Source organism: Ictalurus furcatus, chromosome 20, assembly GCF_023375685.1.
Source record: "Ictalurus furcatus strain D&B chromosome 20, Billie_1.0, whole genome shotgun sequence".
Taxonomy (NCBI): domain Eukaryota; kingdom Metazoa; phylum Chordata; class Actinopteri; order Siluriformes; family Ictaluridae; genus Ictalurus; species Ictalurus furcatus.
In genome coordinates, this window is record NC_071274.1 from 4,843,351 (window position 1) to 4,870,695 (window position 27,345).

The window sequence follows — 27,345 nt, forward strand, 5'->3', positions numbered from 1 at the left end:
TGCAATTGTTTTGATATCCATGAGAGCAGAGTATTTTTGTGAAAACAAAACATCAAAAGTTTAAACAATAAAGACACATTTTCACAGGTTTCTTAGCTCATATTTACCAAGGGTGCCAATTTAAGTGGCGGGTATTGTAAATCCAATCAAATTGCATGTGAATAAATTCACCTGTAGGCTGAGTATAAAAGTATAAAAAGCAAATAAATGCTGATCTCCTTTGAAATTGGGGTTCCTTTAAACCTTTTTTTTTTTACACCTTTAAAATATGTAAATAATGACTACAGATCACCACAGGTGGCTTTGCCAGGATTTGTATTGAGAATTAGAATGGTCATGCCCCAAAGAAAATTATAATATTCCCCAAAGGAAATAAAAGGGAGCACTATTGTATGCAAAACTCAAAGCAAAAAAGGAGGATTATTATAGAGAAGTCAGAGGAAAACAGCCAGACTAGTTCTAGCTGACACGGTGAGCAGAAAAGTATCTCAGAATGCGCAGCATGTCAAACATTGAGGTGGATGAGCTACAGCAGCAGAGGACCACATCAGGTTCCAGTCCTGTCAGCCCAGAACAGGATGCTGAGCATACAGTGGGGACAGGTTCACCCAGATTGGACAGTTGAAGATTGGATACACATCGCATGAGTTCTTTTTTGTTTGTTTGTTTTTCTTTTCCCCAGTCTTCTACTGTCCAGTTTGTGCTTTAGTGCTTGCTGGTGTGAATGTAGGTTTAGAGAAAGAGAGTCTCACCTTTGTCAACATATGCTTCCTGTTCTATTTAATTAAAGGTTTATCTTTCTGTGGCATCTCATAATTATCCAAAGATCCCTCTGTGGCAAGAAATGAAGAGAGAGAGAGAGAGAAAGCTGTTATTTTTTTCCTCAATTATACCAAATGATGTCACTGTGGTTGGATTACAGTACATGTAATCTTAATGTTTCCTGTTTGTCAGATTGGGTTTCTAATTGGTTAGCGATGGTGAAATACTCTTTCACGCTGCGTTTTTATCTTTTATGCACTACTTGTTACGCCATACTTGTGGTGAAACCGAAATTCTACGCTGTGTTAGTTTTAAACTAACTCCTCTCAACAAATAGTTTAGGACTGACTTTATACCCTGACTTGAGATCAAACTTGCATTCAACTGGTGCAACTGGCTGCTGTGTTTCAACACAAAAATGAGAGAAAATGGTTGCGGTTTTATTAATACAGTAACATAAAATTGGTCACATTATTGACCGGTAACTCTAGAGGCCTTTCTGTCAGAATATCTCTTTTTTTTTTTTTCCCCCAATTGAAAATGAAAAGCCGTTATATACAGTATCTAACGATTGCTGTTTTACATGTATTGACGTCTCCCATTCCTTCTTCAAATCATAAAAATACTGTACACATTCCACCTTTCATTCATATAATTGAAAAGTGATAAAATTTGGGGTTGAGGCACTTGGAGGCTGCCCTAGATATGCACACAGACATGAAGTGTTTTATTCATCTGTGCCACTTTCCCCAAAAGCACTGATGCTTTATTGATGATGATGATATCGAGCGAGAAGGTTGAAAAATTCATAGTGGAAGACGCTCCATCACTCCTCATTCCTCTCATTTTTGCTATTTTTGAATTCCATCACTAGAGATTTCACGGCTTTGCAGTTTAGTCACGGTGTGATCAAATGGTTACCTCACCGCTGAGTTGCATTGAAATGTTGCATTTCCGTCTATTACCGTCTACCCATTCAAAAAATATGTTAATCTGGTCAAGTTTCTTACTTACACAGTGGCTTCGTGGTTAGCACATTTGCCTCGCACCTCCGGGGTTGGGGGGTCGAATCTCTCCGTGCTTCGGGGTAGGGTTCCTCTGGGTACTCTGGTTTCCTTCCCCAATCCAAAACCGTGCGTTGTAGGCTGATTGGCATTTCCAAATAGTCTGAAGTGTTTGAATGTGTGTGTGATTGTGCCCTTCGATGGCTGTGCCCCGAGTTCCCTGGTATAGGCTCCAGACTCCCTACGACTCTGTGTAGGATAAGCGGTATGAAAAATGGATGGATAGAAGTTTCTTACTCCATTGGTTCTCATCCGTATGTGTCTGGCTGCAATGTTCCCAAAAATAAAGGTTGGATTTCACAATCTCAGAATGATTTTGACCATGACATGGTTGTTGGTGTCAGACAGGCTGGTTTGAGTATTTCAGAAACTGCTGATCTTCTGGTATTTTCCTGATGACCAGACAAAAATCCAAAATTATAAGGCAAAAAAGTTTAAAAACACAAAAAGTTTTGCCATGCACTTCTTAGCCTCCTGATTTGACATCTGCCAGCGTAACAATAGAAAATGTGCCAAATTGGGCAGTCAGTGTTTTTTCCAATCTTCAAATGTCCAGTACTGGTGACCCTGTGTCCACTTTAGCCTTGTAGGAGTACAGCCTGTACAGGAGTGAAACCTGAAGTGGTGATCTGCTCTCGAAGCCCATTCATCTCACCTTTCAACGTGTTTAGGGATGCTTTTCTGCTCACCACGGTTATAAAGAGTGTTTATTTGTGATTCTGTCGCCGTCCTGTAAGCTCAAACCAGTCTAGTCATTCTCCTCTGACTTCTCTCATCAACAAGGTGTTCCTGCCCAAAGAAACGCAGCTCAGTGAGTCTTTTTGGGTTTTTTTTTTTTGTCCTATTGTATAAACTCAAGAGATCAGTTTCTTGATGTACGTAAACAAGCCCGCCACACAAGGTCAAACTCACCGAGATCACATTTTTTCCCCGTTCTGATGTTAATATGAACATTAAATGGAGCTCTTGACCTGCATCTGCAGGATTTTAAGCCTTACACTGCTGCTACATGATTGGCTGATGTATATAACTACATGAATATGCAGTGTATAGACATGCGTGAATAGTTTACTTACTTTAAGATTGAATGAACCCGACCAAGTAATTTAATTTATAGCACCCACAATGTTCTTTGATTTCAGACGCTTCAAATTAAACAATATTTATTAATAGTCGAAAAAATTGTGATAGGTTTGCATCACTGTTATAATAAATGTCCTTTAATAACAGGTGTGCCTTTATCACAATATTCAATGACGTTTTGTGTCCTTTGAAAAGCTTCTGGTTCCTTTTCGGTTGTAATAATAATAATAATAATAATAATAATAATAATAATAATAATAATCACCCTATAGGCCCACTATCCTGCACATTTTCTGTTGTTATTCTGGCAGATATCATACACTGCTGTCTTTAAATCTGGTCTGGTGTCTGAGAGGCTCATAGCAAACTTCTTTTCAAACTTTTTTGTGTTTTGGGGTCTTCAGGGTACAGCCCAATTTAATTTTTAATTTCTTCTTGTTGTGTGGTGGTGGTGTTAGGGGTGTTTTTTTTTTTATTATTTTTTTAAATTTAATATATTGCTTTTCCACATTCAAAAACCCAGGAGGGCGCAAACTTTTTCAGTTAAACTCCATATAGATGATGCTTGTTTATTGATTTATAGTCAAACTGTATAATATACAAACTTTTGATAGAACATTACACTAGGTAATAGAGGCTTGTCTTCTTCATAACAAGGCCTCTTTATTCCTTAGTAAACACTGAAGTTGTTTTAACAAGATGTGTTTTGGCAAATAAACGAAAAGCCATGTGTGGAACTGGCTTTGCATTACTGCTGGATTGTATTTTGCCTTGGATATGCATGTTCCAATGATGAGGATTTCAGAAATAGGAGCTTTTATATGACGGTTATACAGATATGGCAGAGCTGAGTAATACTGCAGCTGAAATGAGGATGTGCGCGAGAGTATGGAGGACAGGCAGGTGTCATCATTACTGTCCACTGTGTTTCAATCATGCCTGTGGATCCGGGGTCCTATAACTGACATGCAAAGAAAATGAGAGCACAGGAAAGGGTAGAAGGAGCAGAAGTCATAGACGTGAAGGGTGTGTTAAGGGTACTGGAAATGTACAGGCACACTCAGACGTATAGACCTCTATCTCTATCTCTCTCTCTCTCTGGTCTCTCTCTCTCTCTCTCTCTCTCTCTCTCTCTCTCTGGTCTCTGTGGTATGGCAGCATGTCTAATTGGAGAGGGAGATGAGCAGACCAATGCAAGTCATTATCTTCTTCATCGCTGGGAGGAGATAAAAATAATTAGAGACACAGGGGAAGATTACAAAGAGCTGTGTGTGTGAGGGAGTGAGTGTGAGAGAGAGAGAGCGAGAGAGTAAGAGAAAATGCAGTGTAAATGTAAGAAGGCATGTCTGTCCTATGAAGACTGTATATTTGTAATCTGACCTTATTTATTATTTAATTTTATGTTCCGCTTGGTGTTAGGGCTGCAACTACTGATTATTTTGATAATCGATTTTACAGATACATTTCACTATATATCCATCGATCCATTTCCCATACCACTTATCCTACGCAGGGTCAGAGGGAGCGTGAAGCCTATCTCGGGGAACGCTGGGCACAAGGCAGGGGACACCCTGGACGGGGTGCCAATCCATCGCAGGGCACAATCTCACACACGTTCACACAAAATGGACAATTTGGTAATGCTGAAAAGCTGTCTTTGGTCTGCACCAAACATATCTGCTGATACTGTGGCCAAACGATTCTTATCTTTGATCCGTCTGTCCAGAGTTATTATTCCAAGAGGCCTGGTCTTGGCAAACTGTAGTCTTACTCTAATGTTCTATTTAGACCATAAAGGCTTTTTCCTGGCACGCCTCCCATGCAGGTCAAATTTGTGCAATCGCTTTCTGATTGTAGAAGCATGCACTTTGACACCAACAGCTGCAAGGCTTACTAGCAGATCCTGTGATGAAATTTTGAGGTACTTCTTTTTGCATCAGACTGTAGTGGAATGATTACTTCAAATAATTTTGGAGATCTTTTTAAATCCCTTGCCAGACTCATAGGCATCCACAACCTTTTTGCAGAAGGCCTTTATAGAACTCTTTAGATCTTGGTATGATGACCTCACACACCTCAATAGCAAGGGGAACACCAGACACTAGATATGAGACGGGTGTAAATAAGAGACAGGTTCCACCTGCACTCCCTAAGCAGGATCTAATCACTGGCATGCAATCTCAAACACCTGATTCTAATTTTATGGATTTGAAGGTGTAATAAATGTAGGGGTGTGCTTACTTTTTTTTTCTATGTGACAGATCTGGGGGGTTTTTTTGGTTTTTTTTGTTAATTTAAATAATGAAAATTACTACTGTGTCATTTGATAGGGCATCAACTTTATTACTAGGCACTGTTTCAAAGAGGATCAAATGCTTGTCCAAATATGTAAATAGAAAAGAAAAAAAATAATAATATTAATTAATAAAGAAATAGTGCACAGTGGCTTAGTGGTTAGCACGTTTGCCTCACACCTCCAGGGTCGGGGGTTCGATTCCCACCGTGGCCCTGTGGGTGCGGAGTTTGCATGTTCTCCTCGTGCTGCGGGGGTTTCCTCCGGGTACTCCGGTTTCCTCCCCCAGTCCAAAGACATGCATGGTAGGCTGATTGGCATGTCCAAAGTGTCCGTAGTGTGTGAGTGTGTATGTGATTGTGCCCTGTGATGGATTGGCACCCTGTCCAGAGTGTACCCCGCCTTGTGCCCCATGCTCCCTGGGATAGGCTCCAGGTTCCCCGTGACCCTGAAGAGGATAAGCGGTATAGAAGATGGATGGATGGATGGATGGGGTGTACTTATTTTTTCACAAGACTGTATATAAAAAAATATATTTTGTTTACATTTAGAACTACTAATCGATTCAAATTGCTTTGCTACATGTGGCATGAAGTGAGCAGTGTGTGAGCCACAGTGTGCTTCACAACACAGACCAAGTAATCGATGATGAAATTCATTGCCAATTATTTTTATTATTGATTTTGTTAATGAGTACCGGCAGCTCTGCCGGATGTCTTAATTTTGCATGCCTACTTTTTGATTGATTAGTTTTCCACATATTGTCACAGATTGCAATTGACTACACTTTACACTTCATGACTTTAATTGTTTGTTTGTTTTGTGAATGTGCACGTTTGATTTATTTATGATGGTAGATCAATTTATAAAATAGTCAGCGTTCATATCATATTTCCCCTGTTATTCCATTGAGGCACAGTCGAATTTGTATCTAAAGTGTGAGAGTGCGAGAGTATGTGGGTGTGTGCGAGAGCATCAGCGAGGCAGAAACGGAGAGAAAGAGAGACATCGTTTTAGGAAAGGGACAAACTGTATTCATGCTAAATTTGCTGCATAGCCTGAGGACGACAAGGAACCACACAGAGCTGACTATCATGGTTATAGAGAGGTTATTAGATCTTACCGATATTATATGATCTACGTTATGTAAGGAATAAAATGCGACGGAGTGTGTCGTGAGGGGGAAATAAATCAACGACAGGGTGGTGTGATGTGGCCCGACACAAAGCAGAGTTACCGTTACCACACTGAACTTGATCCTTTTCTAATAACAGTGTGTGCTCTGCTGTTTATTCCTCTTAAACCACTGCAATTTGATAATTGCATTTATTTAAATTAAAGAACGCCATGTAGTACATGTTGTGGAATGTCCAAGTTCCTCTAATCACTCGACAGCTATAAACAGTTATCAGTTCTTCTTTCATTAGCTTCAATCTATTCAAGTTAATAAGACGGAAAGAAAAGAACGCAGCTTGTCATGTTACTGAGAAACCAAACCAAAAAAAAGAAGACGACTCGTCAGTGGCGGAAAACTTAAAGTTACAGCTTTACCTCTGATGTTCAGAGTGTTGACGCTGGAGACTCCTTCCATTAAATAAATATCTCCTTGCAGGAAAACTTCATGATATCAACTGTATTTTTTTTCTTTGTTAAATAACAACACTTTAAAAACAAAACTGTTCGTTATTAGGCTTAAACTATGCGGCATAATAAGTCCCTGTGTAAGGGAAATGATAACATGCTGTGAAAAAGTATTTCTTCTGTTTTTGTGTATATCTCATACTAGATAGTTTTAGATCTTCAAATGAAATACAACATGAAGACTGGACATTCTCCTTTAGGATTTTCTGGTAGAGAGCAGAATTCATGTTTCCCTCAATTATTGCAAGTTGCCCAGGTCCTGAAGCAGCAAAGCATCCCCACAGCATCACACTTCCACCACCATGCTTGACTGTAGGTATGATGATCTTTTTGTGGAATTATGTGTTTGGTTTATGCCAGATGTAACAGGACCTCTGGTTTCCAAATAGTTCCATTTACGAATCAAGGTGTGTTTTGGCAAAATTCAGACGAGCCTTAATGTTCCTCTGGGTTAGCAGTGGTTTTTGCCTCACCACTCTTCATGGATACCATTTTTGCCCAGTGTCTTTCTGATCATGGAGTCATGAACAGTGACCTTTACTGATGCAAGAGAGAACTTTAGGTCCTTTTGATTTTGATCTTTGGAGTCCCAGAGCCTTTGAAATAGCTTTGTAACCCTTCCCAGACTGATGTATTTTAATCACCTTCTTCCTCATCATTTCTGGAATTTCTTTCAGTTTTGGCATAGTGTGTTACTGGTTAAGACCTTTTAACCAACTTCATGCTGTTAAAGTTCTATTTAAGTGTTGATTTGATTAAACATGTTTTATGTGTCTAGTCCAGCTGAACTCCATTATGAATGCAGTTTCTAGATTTGGGGAATTAGTAACTACGGGGGCAAATACATTTTCACACAGGACCAATTGGTATTGGATAACTTTTTTTGCTCAAGTAAATAACATTATCATTTACTCAGGTTGCCTTTGTTTTATGTAGGATTTTGTTTTAATTTCTGAAACAGTTTAGTATGAGACATATACACAAAAACAGCAGAAATCAGATACTTTTTCACAACACCGTATTAGAATGAGTGCATTAATATAACCTGGGATTTGCCTTGCAGTCAGAACTGCTGTTCTCAAAAATGAACACCTTCTGCCCAGTCAGATTTGAGAACCCAGCAGCGCTGCGGTATAAATATAAATATATAAATCTTAATAATAATAATATTTGCTATTTGAAGGATTATGCTAATAAGGCACAAACCTTAATCTGTAATTAATCTGTGAGTGATTGAGAGATGTTGCAGTGTTTAGTCTAAACAGCTCAACCATTAGCAGTCCTTGGCATAGGTAACATAAGCATTTGCCAGCGGCAGAAGCAGTACTCCTGAAATAGCATGCTGTGTCTGTGTGCTTGCTGTCCGGCTCCAACAAATGATGCTGTTTTAATGGACAAGTCATCAGCTGCCCAGCCCTGACCCCACTTCTCAACAGTTCTGACAATACAGAGTGCACGAGGGGAAAGTGGTCAAAAAAGTGGCAGCATTGGCAATAGGCAATCAAATTAACCCCAACCCACTCCCAGTGCCCCTTCCTTGACCTTGTTCCAAATTAACTCATGCCAACAGAAAAGGTGGGAGAAATTTTAAATTGCTGGCAGGTTAATTTTGAAAAGTTTGCATCAAAACACAGTACAAGAAAGTATGCTGAATGCACTTGTCTTTATTCAGGAAACGAAAAGACATCCAATATCTACATAACCTAAATGAAATACACACGGTCAGCCGTAACGTTAAAACCACCTGCCTAATATCGTGTAGGTCCCCCTTGTGCCGCCAAAACAGCTCTGACTCATCGAGGCATGGACTCCACATGACCTCTGAAGGTGTGATGTGGTATCTGGCACCAAGACGTTAGCAGCAGATCGATAAAGTCCTGTTAGTTGTGAGGTGGGACCTCCATGGATCGGACTTGTTTGTCCAGAACATCCCACAGATGGTTGATCGGATTGAGATCTGGGGAATTTGGAGGCCGAGTCAACACCTTGAACTCTTTGTCATGTTCCGTAAACCGTTCCTGAACAATTTTTGCAGTGTAGCTGAGCGCATTATCCTGCTGAAAGAGGCCACTGCCATTCGGGAATACCGTTGCTATGAAGGGGTGTACTTGGTCTGTGACAATGTTTAGGTAGGTGCTACATATCAAAGGACCCAAGGTTTCCCAGCAGAACCTTGCCCAGAGCATCACACTTCCTCCGCCAGCTTACCTTCTTCCCATAGTCCATCCTAGTGCCATCTTTTCCCCAGGTAAGCGATACACACGCACCCGGCCATCCACACGATGCAAGGAAAACATGATTCCTCAGACCAGGCCACCTTCTTCCATTGCTCCATGGTCCAGTTCTGATGCTCATGTGCCCGATGTTATTCACATCACCTGTCGGTGGTTTTAATGTTATGGCTGATAAAAATGCATAATAAATGAAAATAATTTTAAAGAATGACACTGCACACACCACCTCCACCACTCACTCACATTATTGATTATTCTTTAATGTTTACATGTTTTATAACCCAGGCTTTAGCAATTAAATTGTAGTGCTGCTTTCCATTACAATAAAGTCAGTGTAATTAATAAAGTATTTTAAAATCTGCTTCATCCCTTATTTCAATAATGTTGCTAAAATTGGCCAATTGTTACCTCAGAGTGATCCAGTAAAACTCTTGCCTTCTATAAACATATTCTTTCCACTTTCAACCATTTCTGCTTCATTATTTCTCTCTCACGCTGTCTTTGTTTTTCATCTTCATTCTTTTCTCTCTTATTGAGGCACATTTTGCCTTCTCCTTTAACCCCCCCTATAACCTTCTCATTTGTCTTCTTTTCCTCTTCTTTTTTTCAGCTTTTCTTCCCTCTGTTTTTGCATGCTTGGTGAAGAGGAAGCATTTCCGCTCTGGAGGAAATGTGGAGATGATCTACAAAGATGATCTCAAGAGCTACATAAGTCATTAATAATAACAGTGAAGAATAGTTATGAACTGTCTGTGCTATTTTTATTTATTTTTTTTTTAACATAATCATTGAGAATCACTGTCAACATTGGTAAAGATGGGCATGTTATGGGGGGAAAAAAACGTGTTCCATTAATTCGTTTCATTTCACAATTTGACAGTCTAACATTTAGCTTAAGAAAATTAAATCCCTTATAAAGATATATGTTTTTAACAATAGCATAAATTGTCACAATTATTGCCAGATAATATCTAGAAATTCTTATGAACAACATAAAAGTGAAACACTCCTTTATATTGTACTTGTTTAAGTTCACCTGAGCATTTAAGAACTCATCAATGACTTCCTGTTTCACTGGGGTATAAATATGAGGTGACGTACAGGACAAATTCATTTATTCATCCGTCAAGATGAGGAAGATTAAAGAATTCACAAATGAAATACGACTGCGTGTTCACCATCATAGAATAGATGTAGTCAGGAAATGACTACAAAAATAGCTACGTATAATGAGGATGCTCATATCCACTGTTTGGGACAATAATTAAGATGTTTATAACACACAGAGCTGTAATGAACTTTTCTGGAAGAGGATGCAAATGTATTTTTCTCCCACACACAGAAGGAAGGATGGTTAGAGATCATGGTTGAAGATAGCATTTTGGCATGAACAAGACTACAATTAGACACCACCTTCACGCCAACATTCTATTTGGAAGAGAGAAGAGAGCTTTTTCTTTCATGTAACCACAAACATAAGCATCTGGAGTTTACTAGACACCACTATAACTGCGACTGGATCCAAGCTCTTTGGTTAGATGAGACAAAAATAGAGTTTTTGGCAACACGTAGTTACCAAAAGTGTGGGTTTGGTGTAAAAAGATTGATGCTTATACGGAAGAGAGCTTAATACCCACTGTTAAATATGGTGTTTTTCCTCAAGGCCTTTGGTGCCTCTGTTGGATACTTGAAGTACCAGGAGATTTTAAATGTAAACCTTTGCCAAGAAGATACAACTGAGCCGTAGTTGAGTCTTCCAGCAGGACAACGATCCAAAACGTGCATCCGAGTCCATACAAAAATGGATTAGTGACCACAGAATCAAGCTTTTGACATGGCCAGCCCAGTTCCCTGACCTAAACTCTGTTGGAAGCCTGTAGGGTGAGCTAAAGAGGACCATCCACAAGAGAGGACCATCCACAAGAGAGGACCTTGGACTCTGGAGGATCTGGAGAGATTCTCTATTGAGGAGTGCACTCAGATTCTTGCTTTCTTTAAGCAGAATAGGAGAACACTTATAGGCATGCTGTAATGTTGGCAAAGGGAGGCACAACATACAACATACAACATGCAAGGGTGCCAAAAATTGTGGCTTTGTTTTAAGAAAAAAATTATGTACGTCAATTAAAGGTCACATTTCTCTCATTTTCAATGTGCGACTGTACTTATTTGAGTATAATTAAATCATAGTACTTTTATATGAGTTTATTTATATATATATATATATATATATATATATATATATATATATATATATATATATATATATATATATATATATATATATATATAATGTATATATTATAATGTATATAAATATTAATTTCCAAATTGTCTGTAGTGTGAATGGGTGTACTGTTGTGCCCTGTGATGGGTTGGTACCCCGTCCAGAGTGTCCCCCACCTTGTGCCCCGAGTTCCCTGGGATGGGTTCCCTGCAACCCTGAGTAGGATACGCGCTATGGAAAATGGATGGATGGATATCATTAATCCATGCTTTCAAGCTTACTCCTACTTTCATCCTCTTTGACTTGAAAAGCTTGAAATGGAATGAGAGAGTTTATGAGTGAAAGATTAAATGAGTGCGTATGTGGGTGGGGGGGCACACTAGGGAGATTCCCTCATTTTCTCTTCTCATCCCTTTTGTCTTCACTTCTTTTCTCTTCCTTTCTATAAATATCCTCTTTTTCCCACTCTTCATTTCTCACTTTTGACGTCTTGGTACTTTGGATACGGCATCCGTTCTGTTTTTTTTGTTTTTTTTAGCCTGATTGGGAAAGACGAATCTTTATTGTACTTTACAATAAAAAATATTTTAAGCCTTCCACACTCTCAGTCAGTGTAATGAACAAAAGCTCTGTAGGTTTGTATTTGGCATCCATGTCAGATTATTTGCTGTTAGCAAATACACCGATCAGCCATAACATTAAAACCACCTGCCTAATATCGTGTAGGTCCGCCTTGTGCCACCAAAACAACTCTGACCCATGAAGCCATGGACTCCACATGATCTCTGAAGGTGTGCTGTGGTATCTGGCACCAAGACATTAGCAGTAGATCCTTTAAGTCCTGTAAGGTGTGAGGTGGGGCCTCCATGGATCGGACTTGTTTGTCCAGAACATCCCACAGGTGCTCGATCGGATTGAGATCGGGCTGAATTTGGAGGCTGAGTCAACACCTTGAACTCTTTTTGATGTTCCTCAACCCATTCCTGATCAATTTTTGCAGTGTAGTAGGGTGCATTGTCCTGCTGAAAGAGCCCACTTACATTAGGGAATACCGCTGCCATGAAGGGGTGTACTCGGTCTGCAGAAATGTTTAGAAAGGTGGTACATGTCAAAGTAACATCCACCCCGCTAGACAGGTGCCTCAGTAACAAGATAATCAATGTTATTCACTTACTTCACCTGTCAATGTTATGGCTGATCGGTGTATCTTAAATTGGATTATTTTGGTCGTTTATGGAACCAAGCTGAACAGCGCCACCAAAGGTTGTAAGAAAAAATATGCAGTGGTTTGAGGAACCAAGATTGGGGTTGATTTCTTTCTAGCTCAGACTGTAGAATCTGTGACAGTCGTGTCTGGTAATTACACAGAGTAAGACATCTTTTGATCTTCACGTCACAACTTCCCTAGAACAAATTTCCTATTTTATCACCTCTTCTACACCTGTAAATGATGTCAAGTGAATCAGGTGTCTTCGAGCATGGAAATGGCGAGACTGTCCTGGAGTCCTGCCTTGTACTGGATCATTTTTGGGCCATTGGGAATAAAGTGTTCCTTATTTACTTTGTAGCAAGTAGTTCAGCTTGTCCTGGTATGAACCCTTATCCTCACATCTTCCTTTCTTCATTAGCATAGCTTTCTAATGCAGTGTTATGAAACCCAGAAACACTCAACCTACTGCATGCTAATACAAATCACTGAATATATGCATAATAATAATTTTATAATGCCTAATAGCATCAACACAGTGCTTTGAATCAGGTAGAGGTGACTTTTTTTCTGATCAATATGCTTTGTTTAGCCTTTGAATGCAACGCTAAAAGCTCTGAGGGGGGAACAGATGGTCCAACAGGCGGTTTGTTCTGTGCCGATGGGATCTCGGTGAGCAAACCCTAGGCCTGGGAAAATTAAACAAAGAAGGGAAAAGGGAGTGAAGAGAAAGGATTCAGAAAGGCGAGCAGGGGAGAAAAAGCAGAGTTAAAGTTGCTGCTTTGTAGAGGCCAAGCATTGTTTGAAGTTAGCAGGTGTTTAGATTGGCTGATTACCAAGAGCAAGTGTATATTGTGTGTTGGGCCTGAGAGAAAGGAGCTATTTTATAAAGGAAGGTCAGTCGGTCAAAACACTAAGACTGGTTGAAACGGTATTTGTTTTTTAATTTCACTTTGTTTTTGTGTTTATGTTGCATCCCTCTAACTATTCCTCTCTCTCTCTCTGTTCTTTAGGAACAACATGCCTGGTGGCGATGTTGTCTGATAAGGAACTGACAATAGGTAACGTCGGTGATTCCAGAGGAGTTTTGTGTGATAAAGACGGTAATGCCATCCCCCTGTCATATGACCACAAACCCTACCAACTCAAAGAACGCAAGAGGATCAAGAAAGCAGGTGGGCCACAAAATAAGCTTTCTTAAAACCCAAGGATGAAATGTGTAATGTCTGTGCAATGGTGCTTTGTTGCCCCCTAATGGTCACATCTTGTATTGCATGTCTACAAGGTGAAGTGGAAGTTTGTGGCACAGTTCAGGTTTCACCTGGTTTGATGGGTGGATGGGTTTTGTTTTGTTTTGTTTTTTTGGGGGGGCAATTTCTGCATCTTTGACTAGAAACTATAGCTGCACAATATAATGTATATTTAGTATGTATATACAGGGTGTCCCAAAAGTCTCCATACATAGGGGACTATGCATGCCAGTACCACGTCGGTTGTGCCGTCGTTCGTGGATGTTCTTGGGCATCCATTTCTCGGTTGGTCTGCAACACTTCCAGTCTTTTTTGAATTTAAGTTTGGCGATAGTGTCGTGTGATGATGTGCTTACCATGTTTCCTGTTAAAGTCCATCGCAACCTTGTGACAGCTTCCCGATCCTGCCATGAGAATGATTTCAATATGGTCTTCTTTTGTCAAAGGCATTCTTAAAGGCTTTCTGGGAAAATATATAACTAAGTATGAAATCTATGATAAGTATGATTTTGGAAGACATTTTTCTAAAAAGTGTTTTGAGACAACCTGTAGACAGAAGTAGCTGTTTGTCCTTATCAGGCAATATTACAGTATTTTCAAACTTGACTACGACAGGGCGGTCAAAATCTTAAATCTGATTAATTTTCTATGCCAGCAGCTCTAACAGTAGTTCTGGCTGTTCCACAACACTAAATTAACTATTAATGGACAAAATGTTTGTGTCATGTTGTTTATTTATTATTATTATTATTATTATTTTAAAAACTAATAATAATAAATAAATAAAATTGTTAGCTTTGAAAAATTGCTGGTATAAAAGGAATAAAACACTTTGGGTGTGCTATTATGGGAAAATAATCTTAACTTTGTTGACTCTTCCTATAATAGCACGTCCCATAGTGGGTTTTTTTGTTTTGTTTTGTTTTTTGGTCCTTACATAACCCTTTAAGGGAGTGGACCAAAATAACCAGAAGGCATAATGCTCTTAATAACAAAGTGGAGTCACCATTAAGAATAGCTTCAATGCTTATTGGAATGCTGTCTTACAACTCTTGAATAATGTGAGGTTGATATTGGGTAAATGTTCAAAACAAAAATCAAAAAGGATCTGGAAAGTGGATGTGGCAGTTATCTATGAGTCATACTTCTTACACTAGTTTCTGCTTTCTTGTACATTTGGCCTTGATGCGTGCAGGTTCTGCATTTTAATGCTCGTAATATATGTTGGAGTTTTTTATTATTATTATTATTATTATTTATTTTAGATAAGGTGACAGTCTCCTTTTTTGTGAGTTTTTGTTGATGTACCTGCCATTTGTGTTGAACTGAAACAGTACTGAAGTGAATTTACAGCTAATGCATACTACAAAACTGAGACCGAACCTAATATCACTCACCCATGTGGCTGCCTATGTAATTATTATTAATATTTGTCTTAGGGCACACGGTGGCTTAGTGGTTAGCACGTTCGCCTCACACCTCCAGGGTCGGGGGTTCGTTTCCCACCGTGGCCCTGTGTGTGTGGAGTTTGCATGTTCTCCCCGTGCTGCGGGGGTTTCCTCCGGGTACTCCAGTTTCCTCCCTCAGTCCAAAGACATGCATGGTAGGCTGATTGGCATGTCTAAAGTGTCCGTAGTGTATGACTGGGTGTGTGAATGTGTATGTGATTGTGCCCTGCGATGGATTGGCACTCTGTCCAGAGTGTACCCCGCCTTGTGCCCGATGCTCCCTGGGATAGGCTCCAGGTTCCCCCGTGACCCTGAAGAGGATAAGTGGTATAGAAGATGGATGGATAATATTTGTCTTGTGCATAGAATTGTAATCTTTTTATTCTGCAGTTGAACTTTCTGTGCAAGTGATTCTTACATCACCACCTGCATTATAGATTTGATGCTCATGAATCCTTTCCATTGCATTCTGGAACTTAAAGTAACTGTTACTCTTTTGTTTTTGGGAACTAACAGCAAAACCTGACTGCTATCTGTTATATTTGAGATTGTTTGAGAATTTTTTTCTCCTAATAAATACCATAGTAACTGCTCTAGCAAGGTCTCTTAATAACTGCTCACAGGAATAACGTAACTATAGGACCAAGCAACAAATTAGAACCAAAATTGCTATAACATGTATATAATAACATGTATATAATACAGTATATTTCATGGTGGAGTTTTCTTTTAAGCCAGTGTTAATTCAGTGTTAAGATCAGTGGCTTGAACATTTCGTTTTCCTTCTCATTTAAAGGTGGCTTCATTAGCTTCAACGGCTCATGGCGCGTGCAGGGAATCCTGGCCATGTCTCGATCTCTGGGCGATTACCCGCTTAAGAAGCTAAACGTCGTCATCCCCGAACCTGACGTGGTGACCTTTGACCTGGACAAACTACAGCCCGAGTTCATGATCCTGGCGTCAGATGGCCTGTGGGACGCCTTCAGTAACGAGGAGGCCGTGCGTTTCGTCCGCGAGCGCCTCGACGAGCCACATTTCGGCGCCAAGAGCATCGTGCTGCAGGCGTTTTACCGCGGCTGCCCAGACAACATCACAGTCATGGTGGTTAAATTTAAAAAGAGTGGCTCCAAAGCGGCCGAGCAGTGAACCACGATTAATATGAACTAATAATATATTCAGCATTATCAGTATGAATCTCAATCCAATCTATTTGAATATATTATTGGCTCATATTAATATATATGTAAGGATGCAAAAGGAAAACCAGTTCATGACTATTTTTGGAGCAAGAACTGTTTATTACAATAATGTTCAATTAAAGTAAACTCATATCATCCCGTTATGTCATTTTCTTAAATCCTTTATTCCAGTTAGCTCACGATGGAGGGAAACTTTATGAGAAGCCACAGCTTGTGTAATGGAGTAACGCATTGAAGGTCACTTAAGCGTTATAATCGTTTATTCATGTAAAAGTGTATTATTCAGTAATTACTACAGATGATAAAATAGGTACATAGATATGTAAGTGAAGAATGGAAGTCCGGGGTTCGGGTATTGTCAGGAAAATTATGGTGTTTCAGGAATTAAAAAGAAATAAAATGCTTTCCTTTTTAGACGAAAACTAAAGCATTCATAGCCTCCAGTAGAATTTGTTCTTATGTCTGTAATTTCTTAAGGCAAGACACCACAGGTCACGTCAGCCAATTTTTCTTATTTTTGTATAAATTGAGGGTATAATGTCTTCTCATAAGCTGTAGTAATATATATATATATATATATATATATATATATATATATATATATATATATATATATACACACATACATACATACATATATATATATAATATATATATATCATATTCACATATATACACAACTCAATAGGAAAAAAAATTCATTTACTGTTTGTCTACTCAGTTTTTGACTATTGCATTATATAACACTTCTCAACTCCAATCAACACAATTGCATCATGTTCTAAATCCCTGAAAATCTTCTTTCCTGATATGTGTCAATATACAAGATATGTGTGGTTTTTTTTTTTATAAACCTCATAAACCACTTTATTTTTAACTGTTTTCTCAAAATATGAAAATATTCCTGTTTCTACATGACCTGCATTCATTATATTTTACATGTACATCGCTATCTGTAATTGGCCACTTATTACAGAGGAAAGTCCCAAATATTTGATTTTTGTTGGATTTACATTAGATTATATAGTGAAAATGGCACAATTTTTTTTTTTTATAGCGCTGCATGGTATTTTCCTGGTTAAACGATTTCTAACAAACGTTTCTGTCAAAATCTTTCTTTTCAGAGTCTTTACCATGGAATAAAAACATTTTAATTCTAAAGTCAGAAGACTGCATTTTTGGATTTTATTAAATATGCAAATCGATGCATATTTAATTCTACACACCCTCATATGCATAAATAAATGTACATTTTTCCAAGTTCCAAAACAAAAAATACTTCAGCAATAGAATATCAGCAATTAGCAAAGATTCATTGTGATATCTGTCGTGTATTTCACTTGTAGTGTCTTGCCTTAAATCCTTGTGGATCACATTTATGTATTTATGTTCATTTGGAACCGCGAAACATCTAGATTATCGGAATACCTATACAGTACAAAGTTCTTCCAAAAACATTTCAATTTGCTACGGAACTGTTTTGTCCCGTTATGACTTTATCCATTCTTTCTTTTTAGAGGTAAAACAAAAGCGGATACAGATTTTAAGGGAAGGTGTGCTTTTGCACATGGTTAGTATTCACTTAATTAAGTATAGTTTTAAAGCGTGTACACTGAGGGAATGCACAACATTTCTTGCGGCTTGTATATAGCTAGTAAAAGAGGTAGTTATTGCACATGTTCTGATCATTAGTTCCTGTTATACCACAGCACTGGTGAGTTCTCGAAGCAAAAGGTCAAAAGGTGTTGATTTAATTGTTTATAACATGAACTCCAGCTGTAATTGAATTGACAGGTTTATATTAATGTGCTTGTTCTGATATTCTATAGAAACGGCTAATTCACTAGGACTTGTACGGCGGCCGCTCGATAATATAATCGGAGGCTTATAATAAACCAATTTATAAGGGGTTTGGTATTTAACAAAGAAAAACGTGATCGTTGATCGGTGAAGTTTTCTGTAACATGATGTTTACTTAACATTTTATGGAAGGAGTCTCCAGTTTTGGTGCGTTGTAACAGTTTAGTTTCCACTGTGGGAAAGTTGTACTGAGGAATTTGCACTTTCTGGTATCATGACAAGCTGTGTTTATGTTAATAGCAAACTGTCGTGCTACGAAAGGAATTAAACACTTTGGAACGTGCTTATATTGGGAAATCATCAACTTTGGAGGTGATAACGGCATCATCGCACCCTGACCAACCCCCCCCCCCCCCCCCTTACAAAGTGTGTGCGCGCTATACATTTTAACAGGCATTGCTTGCTTTGGTAAATTTGTCTGTAATTCTTTGTCTCATATTGTGCTTAGGCCCCAAGTGTTATTATTGTTACATTATATTGTTACAATAATGGAAAACTGGTCTATAATTAAAATGTGCCGTTATATTCCGTTTTAGAAATGATGCTTTTTTTGGTCCCTTGATCCTGATTCAATCCAAAGCCTAATAATTGCAGCTGCAACATTTGACTTGTCAACTATGTTAACTAATTTCTCAAGTAACTTGTATAACATTGTGTTTTTTCTGACAGCTTCTGGCTACATTCTTGTTGCCTTATTTTTACTTCATTGTATTATTTTGTCATTTTCGTTGCTTCACCCAAATGTTAGATTATACCATGCACATCAAATGTAAATATGATATTTTGCATATTGAAGTCTCGTTGAGACAGACTAATAAAGTGAATGTACATATTGAATATTATTAACCACAATTACAATAATATAAAAAAGGAAATGCATCAAATTCTGGTTTATTAATATCTGGGGAGATTTAATAGCTAATAGCTTATTATGTGCATTTTATTTTTTGTTTGTTTTGGGGTTTTGTTTTGTTTTTCGGTTGTGTATTCCTGTATTCCTGCAGAATACAGTACAGTCGTAAAATGTTTTTTTGTTGATCTAAAGAATCTGTTTTGAAGAAAAAAATTAATTAATCAATGTCTGTGAATTTAAATGAAAATATGAAAATGTAACAATAAAAAGTGCAAGAATGAACGTCAAAATGTGTGTAGTAAGTGTAAAATGTATTAAGTGGATTTGTTGTAATGATTTATAATCACACTATCCGGTGTTACCCAGAGTAGAAAGGGTCCCTTTTTGAGTCTGGTTCTTCTCAAGGTTTTTTTTTTCCCTCATTTCCTTGTCACCTTCGAGTTGCTCATTAGGAAGCTAAATCTACATTCCGGATCACTGTAAAGCTGCTTGTGGCAATGTCTATTGTTAAAAGTGCAATAAATAAAATCTAAGTGAATAGAATTTGCTATATGAATATAGATGTGATCCAAACAGAGCTGAAAAGAAAGAAAAGAAATTGCTCATGATCTCTGATGTACTACGTAACATTTCTAATATAGAAATGTAATATTTTAGCGGTCAAAGTATTTTGAAACGTTCCAAGAATGGCATCATGTAGCATATCATGTTTCCATTAAAAACATCAATTCAGATTACATCTACAAAGTCCGATTTTCACTCAGTTGACTATATGAACCTAACTTGTAGTACTTTATTACACAGTGGGTCAGTGATCAGAGAGGTCAATGGAGAATGGCCAGACTGGTTCGAACTGACAGAAATGTTACAGTAACTCAAATAACCACTCTGTACAATTGTGGTGAGCAGAAAAGCATCTCGGAAATGCATAACACGTCCAACCTTATGGTGGATGGGCTACAACAGCAGAAGACCATGTCCGGTTCCACTTCCGTCAGTCAAGAATAGAAATCTGTTGCTGTAGTGGGCACAGGCTCACCAAAACTGATTCATGAAAAACATAGTCTGGTCTGATGAACCTCGGGAGAGAGAGAGAGAGAGAGAGAGAGAGATAGTTTGTATGGTTCATATCACTAATTGGATAATTGGTTTTGACAGGTCTAGGTCAAAGGCCATCATCAATTATAACGATCTTGGCAGGTCAAAGGTCATCACCAACCGTCATTTTCTTAACAATTGTCGTTAACGGTCATCATCATGAATCCTAATTACGTTGAGAGTTGTATATCAAAGATAATGTTACATACATTCTGCACTTATGGTCTGCACTTAGATCAATCAATCCTAATTATGTTGAGAGACATGTTGAGAGAGAATCACACCAAAGATAATATTACATACGGTTTTTATTACCTTTATAATAAAGGTTTGTTGTAATCTGTTGCGTTCCCACACATACACACACACACACACGCACGCAGCAGAAAAACCTTCCCCAAGACTCCTCCAGCATGATATATAAAATTAGTCTGACTACATATCGAGTCAAAGCATTCTGTGCATCAACAAGCGATATAGCTCGTGAACTCAGTCCCGTTTTCTACAACTCTGATGCTACCCTGGATGATGATGGTGTGACCAGTTTGGGTTTTGAAGACGGGGAAAACCTAGGAAAATGAAACCTGACCTATCTGACAATGAACGATGAAACCGACGGGTGTATAACCAACACCGTGCTGGACATCATCCGTGCGCTTACAGGAGAACTGTAGGACAGAATTATCCAACAAGATCTGAAGGACAACTCCCACGGGTGCGCGATCGATCATCCGAGTCAACTCCAACACTTGTGTTTGTTCGATCCGGACGAGTACTGTCTGCACCTAAACACCTACAGATCGCTGAAAAAACTGTTTAAATCGTGGTCCACATACACGTTGGCAAGAGCTCTGAAATTGTGTGGTATCAATCACACTCCATCCCTGGAAAAAATTCAAGGTATCGCCGAAGCCATCGTGTGTGAATGGCGAGACGAGCCCCACATCAAAACCGTCCTGAACGAGGTCAAAGAGAAAACCAAAGACATTTTCAACGAGTAGGTGTACGAAGACATTGTGGACTACTGGACCTTTCACTCATCTCTGAAACCTGCTGACCCGCCACATATATGGGAAACTTCAAAACAAGCCACGTCTATTCTGACTGCGAGAAAAGCCTGAACCCAAACAAAACAAAATGCTGAAGACGTTCGTAAATAACGTGTCAAATTTTATCTTACATGTTTTTCTCAAACGTTTGAATGTAAAACTAATCATGTGACTAAACCTGTGTGTGATTTAAAATTGTTTAGAAAGAAAAGTTTTTAAAAAACTGGTTAGCAGAGCAGGATGCGTACAGTCTACTTATACCAGTATCTACAAAGTTTAAAAGAAACAAGGTTTTTCTAAAGAACATCGATGAACAATGGCAAGCTGATTTAGTCGATATGAGCAACCTGTCAGAGAGTAATGACAACACGAAATTTATGATCACGTGCATAGATATTTTATCCAAATATGCCTGGGTACGTGTGTTACGAAACAAGAGCGGATTCGAGGTAACTAAAGCCTTTGATTCCATTCTAAAGGAAGGTAGAGTCCCCAAAAAACTACAAACTGACCAAGGGAAGGAGTTTTTTAACAAAAATTTTCAAACATTAATGAAAAACATGATATTGTTCACTTGCTACGGGTACGGGGCGAAAAGCAAGATGTGGATTGCAATAAAAAGATAAAGTTTGTAATAAAGTTTTGTGGGGTCTTTTTTGAGAGTCAAACGATCATTGATTTTGAAATGATTTTTAACAGCCTCAGATGTTTTAGCGCCCCCTCACCTCTCTGGAACGGTTCCACGAATAAACTCGTTTGAAATAAAACAGCCAGAGACAAAGGTTCTGCCAATGGGATGTGGTTTAATAGCGTTTTTAAGAGCTCCAGGTCTAGAGAAGGTCATCGTACGCAATGATGTACGTTGGGAAGCCCGGATATCACACAGCAGCTCACCACACCGCGGGCGATACTCATGTCCTGGATGTTGAACCTGCAGGAAATCACATTTATTTTCTCACGTTTATGACATACGTTATGCTTTTAATCACCACTCTAACACATTTAGCCTGGGGTCCTGATTTACTACACAGAATAATTACATGAATAATACAGTTCAACCACAACACTGCTGAGTTCTGGATCGTGATTGGGTCAGAAGGTGTTGATTAGTTCTCTATAACAGCAGCTCTGACAGTAGCGTTATCGTTTCTATAGTAACAGCTAGTTTATACACACCACATAAACATTAAAAAGAAAGTCTGTTAACATTTACGGAAGGAGTCTCCGGTGTCGGTACTATGTAACAGTCTGGATAAAGGAGTTTATGCTTTGCGTTTCAATAATAAGTTCAAGTTTAGGAATAATAAACGCTTCAGGACGTGCTGTTTATAGTAAAATAGTCTACCTTGGGGTGGACACCACCTTGTCGTCGATTATTTATTCATTTTTACATAACAGCACGTCATGTCATGTTTTCTACCTCACTTAATACCAGGAGTTTAGGATTTCAAGGAAACATCACTAGGCATCACTACAGTTCTGATCCTGGTTTCGATATATATCTTAACTCCAGAGTGGCAGATTTCTGGACCTGACACTATATGTCTCGTACCAGTGATTGCTCTTTTCGTCGTAGTACTCGCAGCTGCTTTCGTCGCAGTAGCCGCCAACCACATACAAGCGGCCGTCCATCACCTGGAAGAAGAAGAAGAAGAAGAAGAAGAAGAAGGCGGCATGGTGAAGAGGTACACGGCATGGTGAAGAGGTACACGACTAATTTCATTAATTCATTCCAGTGCTGGGAGTTAGGAAGTCTGATGGATCCAGCCTCAGTAAAAGAAACGATAAATTAGTTAGCCATGTGTTGTTTGGTGCGTTACCTCGACGCCAAAATTGCTTCGTGTTTTAGACATGGAGGCAAGCATTCTCCAGGAGTTGGTATGAGGGTTGTAGGCTTCGACGCTCTGCAGATGGTTGGCTCCATCAAAACCCCCGATCTGTAAAACCATACATCATATCTCGATCAATGTACATTAATAAAAGAACACAAACCGTGCTAACAGAGACAAGCCTCCTTCCCATCATTTACAGAGCGATTACAGAAACTTCATTGACTCTCAGTGCTGGGAGTTCTTACCGCAAACACTTGGTTGTTCAGAGCGATGACACCCACGCCACTTCTTGGGATGTGCATCGGTTCGATTCGCGTCCACTGATCGTAACGAGGGTCGAAACACTCAGCCGTGGAAAGGCACTCGTTGTCGCTGAGTCCTCCACAGATGTAGATCTAAAGGAACCCAAAAACAAGAAGGTTCTGGGTGTTTCCAGTTCAAGCTTTCAGGTTCCCTCAGGGACTGTAACATTTTAAATAATGTTTATTTATTTAATTAATTGTTGCCGTCGTGTTTGGAGCAGCTCTGAGAACTCGGCTGGTCTAGAAGATACTAAGGACTGACGTGTACCTTGTGTTGTACCCACTGATACCTTCATGTCCACCCTGAAGTTAATTACAGGTCATGTTTATCTACAGCGCTGTGCGTTAACCCGCCTACAGGTGAACACTAATTGGTTGGCGTGGATGTTTGTCTGTAAAAGTATAACTCTGTGGTAAAGATCATTGAAAGTGTGTGCATTTCACTCTTACCTTGCCTAGTAAGGTCGTAGCACTGGCATCACTTCGTTCCTTGTGCATGGATGGGATGAGGCTCCACTGGTTGGTGCTTGGCTGATAGCGTTCAGCTGTGTTAAGCACTGCTTCGTCATCGAAGCCTCCCATCGCATAGATGTATCCATCCAGTACGGCTACGCTCACAAAGCAGCGGCGAGAGCTCATGCGTGCCACCTCGTTCCAGGTTCCGTCGAGGGGATTGAACTTGCGCACCGTGTTGAAGGACTCGGTGCCGCTGAAGCCACCGACGACATACACAAAACCGTCCAAGAACACTGTGCCGTGATAGGTTCGAGCTTTTTCTTCTCTGCTGGAGATGCATATCCAGCTGTCCATCCTCGAGTTGTAGGTTTCTACAACGTTTTTAGGAGACGGTTCGCTGAAGCCACAGAAGGCGAACAAGATGGAATACGGGAGCCGTGGGCGGGCAAGCTGATCCAGGTATCCGGTGTTGTGTCCAACCCCATTAATGTAGAACAACGAATTCACTGCGCGGGTGATTTGCTGACACTCCCTGGAGCTGCTGACCAGCGGGTGTGTCTTGATATTTTCCAGGAAGTATTCCAGATCTATCAGAGCCAGCCGCACCTGATCACACAGCACAGAAAGTGGAATAGAGCAAAAATGTTGACTGTTGTAGGATGATATGATTTTCCCTCAGTTCTCTCTGTTTTAGATCAAACATTGCCTTCTAGTGTCTTCGGTCACAACGGCACTAAATCGCTCACAATATGCCTTCTAATCTCGGCTCATGACCAAAGAATCTTTTTTACGATGTGCGTAAACCCAGCTTAGCCAAACTCAGACCTATCATGGAGTAATTAGAGGAACGGTCAGGATCCTCCAAGTGAGTGTACTGGAGCTTACCTTCAGCAGCAGGTTCGCAATGTGCCGTATTCGGACGTCGGGTTTGTGCTCGATCCACTTGATTATAGCTTGGAACACCGTTATCTCCTGTTTGACGTTCAGCTCATCCCTCTCCAGGATGCCGCCGAGCTGCTCCACGTTCAGCTCCAAGAACTTACTGGACGGTGACCGAACGACGTCCTCGAAATGATGCAACACGTAGGTGTAGGCCTGATCTTGCAGCTCGTTGCATGAGTAAGCTTCGGCGTACTGCCAAATCCCTAAGCAGTTTTCCGGGCTGAGATGTGCCTTCAGGAAGTCGCAGCAGCGGCGAACAAGGTCTTGCATGAGCAGGCGATCGGCCATGACCGACAGAGCCTGCACGTTATCAGTTGTGACTCGAATCTCCTGGGTGTAGATGTAGTGGATTACAAGCTCCATGATGTCTGGAGATACATCCGTGATGGTGTACACCTTCTGATCCGAGCTGCTCCCTTTGGTGAACAGGAGTCTGGAATATCAGGACGAGGAAACATATTAGGAACAACAGTTTACTCTATAGTCTGGAAATCACAAATTGGAATCCTGATGATGATGTGAAATGATGATGATGATGATGATGATGATGTGTAGTTTGAGAGAGTTTAAACAGAGGACGTGTCTCTGGCCTGTCAATCACAGTAACCCTAGCCGATCAAGTGTGTTCGCTCAGGTACAGTACAAACACAAAATGATGTACAATGGTGTCGATGATGGTATTAGTGACCAACTAAAGAGGATCTGTGTATTTACAAACACTGTACATCAGCGAATTATTGTAATCTCAGTGCATCACGAATTGCTCTGGTGATGATGTGAAAGATTTACTGAATTTCCTGTCTAGTTATTAACTGGTTTTATTTTACTCTACTTATATCGTTTTTTTTTATTATTATTACTCAGTTTTCTCTTTTGAGACACATCATTCCATCCTTCACTCATCTGCTGTATAGTTTTGACCATTAGCTAACACTTTTAAGAATAAATCTGATTGGGTTTTTCTTCCTTTTACCTGAAATACGGGCTGCGCGCAGAAAGGATGATCTTATGGAGCTTGAATTCCACCTTGTCCACTCTGAGGACCACGTCGCACAGCTCCTCCATCAACCGCATCCCGTTCAGCACACCCCACAGTGTCATGTCTTCACTCATCTCTCTCTCAGAACTCATATCCCATCTGTAATTTTCCTCGTAAAAGGCCGTGATGATGATGATGAGCGTTCACACAGGGCTGTTTTATAAAGACCTGAACTTCTAGAATTCCAGCATCACGGAATTCCAGTATTCTTAGAACCAGTTCACATCATAGTGAAGGAGCTCAGAAAAAACAGTAGCTTCTATTATTTATTTATTTACTTACTTTGATAGTTTTGAGGGACATTGTTTTATATTTATTATTATTATTATTATTATTATTATTATTATTATTATTATTACTATTATTGCTGTACTTTTTATTTATCAAAGAGAAGCCTGTGAAATAAACCCTCTGCTTTACGTCACTAAGCTGTGGCCTCAAACTACATGACTACATGATTTCATGATTAGTGTTTAATTTAAGTTGCCCAACAACAAAGACAGTATATTATAACGACATTGATATCATCATAAACCTGGATGCACCACATTCACCTGTCTGAATATATTACAGAACTTTACATATTTTATTTTTTACATTTTTACTTGTAAAAAAAAAAGAAAGAAAGAAAAAGAAATCTCATTGTTTTAACATACAGCACGCCATGTTTCCTCTTGCTGCAATCAGTCTTAACTCTTGAAATGCAAAAGAAGTGAACAAAAATAACAAATGAATAAATCCAGTCATTATATCTAGCAATTAGATAATAAAAACTATTCTACCAGAGGCTCAAACATGCAGACAAGAAATTCACATTTAAATGTCACACAAAACATTGTAAAAAAAAATATATAACACATTACAAGCATCTTTAAAACAATCCTTGAGTTGATCAGACGAGTGCGTCCAGTCTATTCAGTTCATGGCTGATGTCCTTTCTTCTCAAAATGATGTACAGATACTCCAGAGTGCTCCACAACACCAAACCGCTGTATGTTCTGCTTTTCTTATTGATGATTAACTTCAACTTTTCATTTAATATTTCACTTATGACTCCTGGAACAATCTTGTGTTGTTGTTGTTTTTTTTTCTTCTTACCTGCTAAGACCTTGAGGGCTGAGCTTCAGGAGCCAGATTCTCAAGATCACGTTCATCACATTGTGGAGGTGAGCCCTGCGTTTGTATGATGTTTCATGTAAAAGCCACACAAGTTAATGATGTTAATCAGTTTTTTCTTCCACGTTTAATATTACACCGTAACATACTCACCCTGTGTTTCTGTTTATACCCACACGTTCGTTGCAGCCCATCGATGTCTTTTCTAACTCTGTAATAACCAGAACAAAAACTATCTAAACATCTATCTATATATTCATATTCCTCAACAATACACGTATACCTTTCTCTGTTCTTCTTCCCTGTGTGTGATGGGGGGGAAACGTGACAGTGTTTTGGAATAGAAACTGGAACTGGCGTTCACAAGGACCACTATCACTGAGCCAACCA

At 39.3% G+C, this 27,345-nt stretch overlaps 2 protein-coding genes across 2 annotated transcripts in view; one reads left to right on the top strand and one right to left on the bottom strand.

The window, feature by feature from the left end:
- The window catches only part of ppm1lb (protein phosphatase, Mg2+/Mn2+ dependent, 1Lb), an 80,554-nt gene extending 63,590 nt beyond the window's left edge, over nucleotides 1-16,964 (top strand). The window contains exons 3-4 of the mRNA XM_053652167.1: nucleotides 13,525-13,686; nucleotides 16,006-16,964. Of these exons, the coding sequence (XP_053508142.1) occupies nucleotides 13,525-13,686; nucleotides 16,006-16,355 (512 nt within the window). The 3' untranslated portion in view covers nucleotides 16,356-16,964. The remainder of the gene's footprint in view (nucleotides 1-13,524; nucleotides 13,687-16,005) is intronic.
- Nucleotides 16,965-22,051: 5,087 nt separating this feature from the next.
- LOC128624430 (kelch-like protein 10) lies at nucleotides 22,052-26,019 on the bottom strand. The gene is made up of 7 exons (XM_053652078.1): nucleotides 25,774-26,019; nucleotides 24,744-25,233; nucleotides 23,853-24,464; nucleotides 23,346-23,495; nucleotides 23,089-23,205; nucleotides 22,821-22,903; nucleotides 22,052-22,199 (listed from the first exon to the last, which is right to left on the bottom strand). Exons 1-7 carry the CDS (start codon nucleotides 25,929-25,931, stop codon nucleotides 22,109-22,111), a joined length of 1,701 nt encoding a protein of 566 aa, XP_053508053.1. The 5' UTR covers nucleotides 25,932-26,019; the 3' UTR covers nucleotides 22,052-22,108.
- Between the last annotated feature and the right edge of the window lie 1,326 nt (nucleotides 26,020-27,345).